Source organism: Mobula birostris, chromosome 5 (assembly GCF_030028105.1).
Source record: "Mobula birostris isolate sMobBir1 chromosome 5, sMobBir1.hap1, whole genome shotgun sequence".
In the NCBI taxonomy this organism is placed as follows: domain Eukaryota; kingdom Metazoa; phylum Chordata; class Chondrichthyes; order Myliobatiformes; family Myliobatidae; genus Mobula; species Mobula birostris.
This window is the reverse complement of record NC_092374.1, coordinates 95,402,576-95,410,390: the sequence shown is the minus strand read 5'-3', so window position 1 is coordinate 95,410,390 and position 7,815 is coordinate 95,402,576. Positions and strand designations below refer to the sequence as shown.

At 50.3% G+C, this 7,815-nt stretch overlaps 1 protein-coding gene across 1 annotated transcript; it reads left to right on the top strand.

Annotated features, from left to right (window-relative positions):
* The first annotated feature begins 532 nt into the window (after positions 1-532).
* Positions 533-7,548, top strand: znhit1 (zinc finger, HIT-type containing 1). Its single transcript, XM_072257246.1, has 5 exons — positions 533-642; positions 2,029-2,199; positions 2,402-2,481; positions 3,725-3,894; positions 5,674-7,548. The coding sequence occupies exons 1-5, from the start codon at positions 615-617 to the stop codon at positions 5,693-5,695; spliced, it is 471 nt and encodes a 156-aa protein (XP_072113347.1). The 5' UTR covers positions 533-614; the 3' UTR covers positions 5,696-7,548.
* Positions 7,549-7,815: the final 267 nt, after the last annotated feature.

Sequence of the window (7,815 nt, the reverse complement as noted above, 5' to 3'; positions counted from 1 at the left end):
TGCAAAGTTTGCCACAGAGCCAACAATTCCATCATCCAAATCATTGGCATATAATGTAAAAAGAATCGGTCCCAACACAGACCCTAGAGGACACGACAAGTCACCGGCAGCCAACCAGAAAAGGCTCCCTTTATTCCCACTCTTTGCCCCCTGCCAGTCAGCCACTGCTTTATCCATGCAAGAATCTTTCCTGTAATACCATGAGTTCGTGGCTTGTTACAGAGCAAAAAATTGTACATCTTTAAATGCGAATACAGGGGTACAGGTATTTTATGATCTTGGCGAGGATTTCTGTCTCGGGCTGAGAGCTCTCAAAGCCCACCGATCATCCCTTCCACAAGTAACTTAAAATCCATGCTTTTACAACATTCCATTTAATCTTCCCTTATAAATAAATTCTAATTCCCTCGGCTGCTGTAAATCTCCAAACCTAGCACCACCGCACCTCCCGACCGCGAATCTTCCAGCAGGCGGGGATCTGCATGCAATCCCGCCTGCAGCCGCAGGCGCCGCTGTCTACGGAGGCGGAAGTGCACCTCGTTGTAGTTTCCCCAACCCAGTGGCGAGCGGTGCAGCGCTGAAATACTCCCCACCCCCCACGGGGAAGCGGCAACATGGTTGAGAAAAAACGCGAGAGCACAGGTAAACTAGAGGGTGAGGCGCAGCGGCAGGAAGTGGAAGTGTGATGGAGGGAGGGAAGGGGGAGGATGGAGGGAGGGAAGGGGGAGGATGGAGGGAGGGAAGGGGGAGGAGGGAGGGAGGGAAGGGGGAGGAGGGAGGGAGGGAAGGGGGAGGAGGGAGGGAGGGAGGGAAGGGGGAGGAAGGGAGGGAGGGAAGGGGGAGGAAGGGAGGGAGGGAAGGGGGAGGAAGGGAGGGAGGGAAGGGGGAGGAAGGGAGGGAGGGAAGGGGGAGGAAGGGAGGGAGGGAAGGGGGAGGAAGGGAGGGAGGGAAGGGGGAGGAAGGGAGGGAGGGAAGGGGGAGGAGGGAGGGAGGGAAGGGAGGGAGGGAAGGGGGAGGAGGGAGGGAGGGAAGGGGGGGAGGGAGGGAAGGGGGAGGAGGGAGGGAGGGAGGGAGGGAAGGGGGAGGAGGGAGGGAGGGAGGGAAGGGGGAGGAGGGAGGGAGGGAGGGAAGGGGAGGGAGGGAGGGAGGGGGAGGAGGGAGGGAGGGAAGGGGGGAGGGAGGGAAGGGGAGGAGGGAGGGAGGGAGGGAAGGGGGAGGAGGGAGGGAAGGGGGAGGAGGGAGGGAGGGAAGGGGGAGGAGGGAGGGAGGGAAGGGGAGGAGGGAGGGAGGGAGGGAGGGAAGGGGAGGAGGGAGGGAGGGAGGGAGGGAAGGGGAGGAGGGAGGGAGGGAAGGGGAGGAGGGAGGGAGGGAGGGAGGGAAGGGGGGGAGGGAGGGGAGGGGGTAGGGAAAGAGAGGGGGGTAGGGGAGAGAGAGGGAGTAGGGGTAGGGGGAGCGAAGGGGTAGGGGAGAGGGAGGGGGTAGGGGGGACAGGGAGAGGGAGGGGGTGGGGGGACAGGGAGAGGGGGAGAGTGGAGGGGGAGAAGGGAGGAGAGGAGGGAGGAGGGAGGGAAGGAGGTAGGGGAAGAGAGAGGGAGTAGGGGTAGGGGAGAGGGAGGGGGTAGCGGGGACAGGGAGAGGGGGAAGTGGGGAGGGGGAGGAAGGGGATGAGGAATTGGTGAGTGGGGTTAGGGAGAGGGGCGGGGAGAAGGTGGAGGTCTGGGGTTGGCTGGAGGGGAGGGTAGGGTTGGCAGAAAAGGAGGGATTTTGGAGGTGAAGTGGGCAGGATGACCGGGTGGGGAAGGAGCAGGGGTTGAGGGGAACGAGATGGAGTTAGTGGGGACGAAAGTTGAGAAGTCGATGCAGAAACAAGTTTGGGGTGAAGATGAGTGTGTTGGGGTTGTGAGGTAAAGGAGTGAAGAGTGAGGGTTAAGGTGGAAGGGGAAGGGTGGAGTGAGGGAGAGGACATTCGGTGGACAAATTGAGACAGGCTCTCAGCTGTTGTCTTCTACCGGGGCCCGTTCTGTTCAGGCCGGTCCCAGGATGGTGGGCAACGGCGGGTCCTGGACCAGGCCACCCGCCAACGACGCCTCAACCGGCAGCTCGACGCTTTGGAGAAGGACAACTTCCAGGATGATCCCCATGCCAACCTCCCGCAGCTGAAGCGCCTGCCACAGTTTGACGACCCTCACGCTGAGTCTGGTAGGAGAAGGAAGAACGTGAACGGGTGATGGGTGGATCAATGGAGTGGGAGGGAAGGAGTGGCAACTGGAGTTTTACTGTGTTGTATGGAGGGGGGAACTGGTGGAAATGAGCAATGAGATGGGGTTTGGGAGGCTGCTTTAGGAGATGGGTTGATTATTAATTTGGCTGGCAACACATTGGTGATTGACTCTCGTTTCAGCAAAGAAGAAGAAAAAAACACGCGGGGATCACTTTAAGCAGCGTTTTCGCAAGAATTTCCAGTCCCTGTTGGAGGAACAGGTTGGGCTTATTTGCTTATGTTCTTCCTGTACTTGTGAGTGAGTGGAGTGTGCCTGGAAAGTTGAATGTTTGTCTGCCACAGCACACGGGGTGATGCAGCAAATAGATTTATTGCCTATCTGTGCCTTTGTCTTCGGAGAGTCTGTCCACGTGGGTAGGATCTTTTTGATAAGGTTGATATTTAGTACGAGTCTGAAAATGAGAACCTGTTGTTGAGCCCCTGATATAATATGGTTTTGTTTAATGGACTTCATTGTGTTTTGGGAACATATAAAGTTGCTCTTGTGATCCTCTGCAAGAGTTTCAAAGCCCAGCATCATTTACAGTGCCTCTTACCCCAGCCCAATGTGATTCCGTAATATCAGTGAGCCCTACCACATGACATCAGGAACTAATTAACCTTGCACCACCCTCAGTTCAAATTTCATTTATTATCGAAGTATGAATACTGTATACAACCTCGAGATTTGTTTCCTTACAGGCAGCCAAGAAACAAAGAAGCCCAAAAGAACTATTTTTACAAAAAAGACAGTCAAACAGCTAATGTGCAGAGAGAGAAAGAAACGAGCCATACAAACAGTAAAAGCAAATAACTTTTAGAATGAAAGTGAGTGTACAGACACAAAGCCCGGTATCACTGCAGCTGGAGCAGGCAACAGCCTCAGTTCAGCACAGAGCTGAGTAAACGTCAGTATCTATATAATAATTCAAAGTGTAAGGCAACAGGAGGTGCATTCTGTCACCTGAGTTGGATTAATTTGTCAAAGTCAAGTTTATTGTCATATAAATGTCACGTGTGTGCATAGGTGCAAGGGAAAACTTACCTGCAGCAAGATCACAGTCACATAGCATTTGATAACAGCATTCACAAGAAAATGTGACCATGTCACTGTCTCAAGGTCTTTGGGATGTCCTGGAGTTATAATGTCCTTCATTTTAGCTTTGTCCCCCCACCCGATGTGGAAATGCACTATGGAGAATCTTCTCTGTCTTGTCCTCAACTCTTTTGGTTATCCTGAGCACTCAATTAGGTCACGAAACACGTAGGAGAGGACGAGACCAGCCTTGTGATTTCACTCTTTCAGCCAACTGCGCCTCCTTCCAGATGCTCGTCCCTTGCCTTGATCCCAGGCCAGTCCCTTGCAATTCCTTATCTGCCAGTAGCAAGTGGCTGGTGTCATACAGAGGTCAGCATCTGTGGCTGTTGTGGAATTATTAATGTTTTTCATTTCTGGCCAAACAGAACCTGAGCTCAACTGAAGGGCCAAACTACCTGACGGCCTGCGTGGGTCCCTCCAAGCTGCCCCAGCGCCATTTCTGTGCAGTATGTGGCTTTCCGTCCAACTACACCTGTGTGTCGTGTGGAGCTCGGTACTGCTGTGTCAAGTGCCAGGGGACACATCAAGAAACCAGGTATAAACACAAGAGATTCTGCAGATGCTGGAAAGCTTAAGCAACATGTACAAAATGCTGGAGGAACCCAGCAGGACAGGCAACATCTACGGAGGGGAATAAAAAAAGAACGTTTCGGGCTAAGACCTTTCATCAGTACCTTTAATATCCTGATAAAGGTCTTGGCCCAATGCATTCAATGGATCAATGGTTCCATTGAATATCAGAGAACGTATACAGTATACAACCTGAAATTCTTACTCTTCACAGACATCTATGAAACAGAAAAAAAAGAAAAAAGAACAAATGACAGGAAAATGTTAGAGCCCCTAAAGACCCCCTTCCCCGACCTGCCTCAGCAGAATGTATCAACCCCCCCCAACCAACATGCAAGGAGTAGCAATCCTCCAAAGAGACCATGATCTAGAGCAATCAAAAACCACCCCAACAGTTTGACCTCTCCCTCCCTCGCCAAACCAAGGCCTCTTTACTGTCGCGATGAGGCCACACTCAGGTAGGAGGAGCAACACTTTATCTTCTGTCCGGGTAGCCCCCGGCGTGATGACATGAGCATCGATTTCTCGAACTTCTGGTAATGTCCCTCCCCCATTCTCTGTTACCCATCCCTCTTCCCCCCCCCCCCACTTTATTTCCTTGTCTGCCCATCACCTCCCTCCGGTGCTGCTTTGTCCTTTTCTTCCCTTCATGGCTGGTCTCTTTCACCAACTTCCCAACTCTTTAGCCCTCCCTCTCCCAGTTTCACCTTGTGTTTCTCTCTCCCCTCCCCCCAGCTTTTAAATCTACTACTCATCCTTTTTTCTCCAGTCCTGCTAAAGGGTCTGGGCCCGAAATGTCAATCCTTTTTCCATGGATGCTGCCTGGCCTGCTGAATTCCTCCAGCATTTTGTGTGTGGTGCCGGGAGAAACTCAAGAGTTGTTTTGTCACATGGTTACCGTTACCATCAATTGAAATTCCACAGTTAGCGTTTTTAGATTCAAACTACAGTCTCGGGGGCCAGTGGCTGCTGGTCCAATGACATGGCTGTTACACTGCAAAGTTTAAGTTCGGCCTCCCTGATTGCAGACTCGTAGTCAGCCGAGTTGGAGACAGGTCTTTCTGTGCCAGCCATCAACTCACCGCCACTTAATTCCATTATTAGTTTAATTATTCTCTTCACATTACCAACAGCTTCATATATTTATTATTTAGAGATACAGTGGTAATGGGCCCTTCCAGCCCAGTTACACCCATGTGACCAACTAACCTACAAACTCGTACGTCTTTGGAATGTGGGAGGAAACCAGAGCACCCAGAGGAAACTCGCATGGTCATGGGGAGAGCGTGCAGACTCTGCACAGACAGCACACATCAAGAACACAAAATAATCTGCAGGTGCTGGGGTCAAAGCAACACTCAGAACATGCTGGAGGAACTCAGCAGGTCGGGCAGCATCCATGGAAACGATCAGTCGACGTTTCGGGCAGGAACCCTTCGTCAGTATCCTGGGTGAAAGGGTTCCCGCCCGAAACGTCGACTGATCGTTTCTACGGATGCTGCCCAACCTGCTGAGTTCCTCCAGCGTATTGTGAGTGCAGCACACATCAAGGTTGGATCTGGGAGACTGGCTGTCCCATTTGTGTAGTCCATTTGATGGTGCTCCTTTCCTTGGTGTCCCCTTCCACAGGAGCTGGTCGAGTGGGTGGGTGGGGTAGTTCAGTCTTGTCTTTGAGTAGTGGGGGGGTGGGGAAGCCCAGGGTTTTTCGGCAGCTTGATAATAATTTGGTTTCCCTCTCGTGCAGGTGCCTGAAGTGGACGGTCTGAGCTGTAAGATGGTGCTCGGTGTAGGATTAAATGTGACTTCTGCCCCAGGGGCCTGAACTGCCAAGCGGAGAATGTTTCACTGCTGCACGTTGTTGGACTTTTAAAATGATTCATCGTGCAGGCCCTGGTGAGGGAAGGCTTCAGAGCTGGCTTGTTAAATCTAGTCTCCAAGATTGTTATTGCGATGTAAGTAAGATGATTTCTGCTTTGAGGAATGTGGGCATTGCCTAAAGCTACGATAAAATGCCAAATACTGGTGAGACATTAATACAACATACAAGCCAGGCAAATGCACCTTTAACAGACCAGGTCTCAAACTGCACCGCGTGACTGACAGTGGTCAGCCCTAGGGCTCCCCATGAACCATTCTTCCAACTAGTATGTTAGTACTTAGCTAGTTCCCTTTTGCCTACACCTGTATAAGTTACCATCAGATATAGGAGCAGAATTAGGCCATTTGGCCCATCGAGTCCACTCCACGTTCTGTCGTGCTGATTTATTGTCCCTCTCAACCCACATTCTCTTGCCTCCCCCAGTAATCTTTGATGCCTTGACGAATGGTGAACACATCAACCTCCGCTTTAAAAATACCCAAATGACTTGGCCTCCAGAACCACCCTCTCCACATCCACTCTGTGTTGGCCTTTTAATATTTGATTGGTTACAGTAGGTATTGTAGTAATAACAACAGAGGCAGAATCTCCCTTGGATAAATCTGGTTTCCTGTGGTGGTTGATATCGAAGGACACTGGGTGATGACCATCATCACAAGCCTGGGTGGAAGGTATGGAGATCCTGAGATGCCTTGATCTTTTTGTGCCCTGACCTGACCTCCCCTCTCAGCCTCACCAGTGTAATCCGAAGGAAAGCTTATGAAGCAATACGTTTGCACCAGCTTGGCTGCAGGAGCTGCTGGAAGGATGTTCACCGACATCCAGCTGCTTTAGGGGCTCCACTGTGGATTTGCTGTCTGGGTTTTCTCCCAAGGCTTCCCACAAAGCAGCTGGGCTATTTACCCATGGCTGGAGATCTTGTTCGCGAGCACCAGGACGAGTCCACATGCCAGTGGGCCTGTGTGCTACGTGTGCAGGGGCCAGACCTCCTCCTCGTCTTCTAGTTCAGCCTGGGTCCAAAAGGAGTTCAGTTTCAATGTGTCGCCAGCGAGGAGGCACTACTTGAGGCTTGCTGTTGGAGAGGCTATGCACTGGCAGGGAGAGACTTGCACATTCAGTTCTCCTTTTCGCAAGGTATTTAGCCAGCAGTGGAAGCTGAAGGTGGGAGCGACAAGCACTACCCACATGCATTGGGATAACCATTTTTCCTGTGCAAGTTTGCTTTTAAAGGTGTTGACTTTGCGATTCAAGTAGAGTTTTAAACAGTCAGGATGGCTTAATTATCCCCGTTTATCAAGACCTGCTCTTTGATTCTTTTCATCTTGTTGTTCAGGTAATATTTCCATATTTAGGCAATTTATCAGTTTAAAAAATCAGAGCATAGGAGTTAGGAGGAGGATTAGACATTGAGCTCGGTCTGCTCTTTACGATTATGGCTGAGTCATTCCTGGGTTCAGCACCATGTACCTGCTGTGTGCCAGGTCTCCTAAACTCTGTGGTTTTAAATATCTCTTGTATCTGGTTACTTGTGAATAATTTCATTGTTTTGTTACCACATGGTGCTGGAAGAAAAACTAACCTGAGGAACAGACCTCATTTCTGTATTATGTAAATATACTTAAAAAAGATTTGTGTTACTTTAAAAAATCAACTTGTGTCCATCATTTTTTTGCCCTTTCATTTTGACTCTTTTTGTGCCCTGACCAGACTTCCTATAATCAAATATATTTTAAGGCATCATTACTTGGGCAATGTATTCTATCTTCTCATTCCTGGACTGTTTCAATGACTGTGTGGTTTGATGTTTTACAAGCTGTTTCTTGTCTTTTTTTTCCAGTTTGTGCGATTTGTTCTTTTCTTTTTGCACATTGAGGCTTTGATATTTTTCTTTGAATGGGTTCCATAGTTTTCTTTGTTTTGTGGCTGTCTGTGGGAAGATGAATCTGGGTTTTATACTGCATACATACTTTGTGTACTTTGAATTTTATACAGTGTCCTCCTACAGGA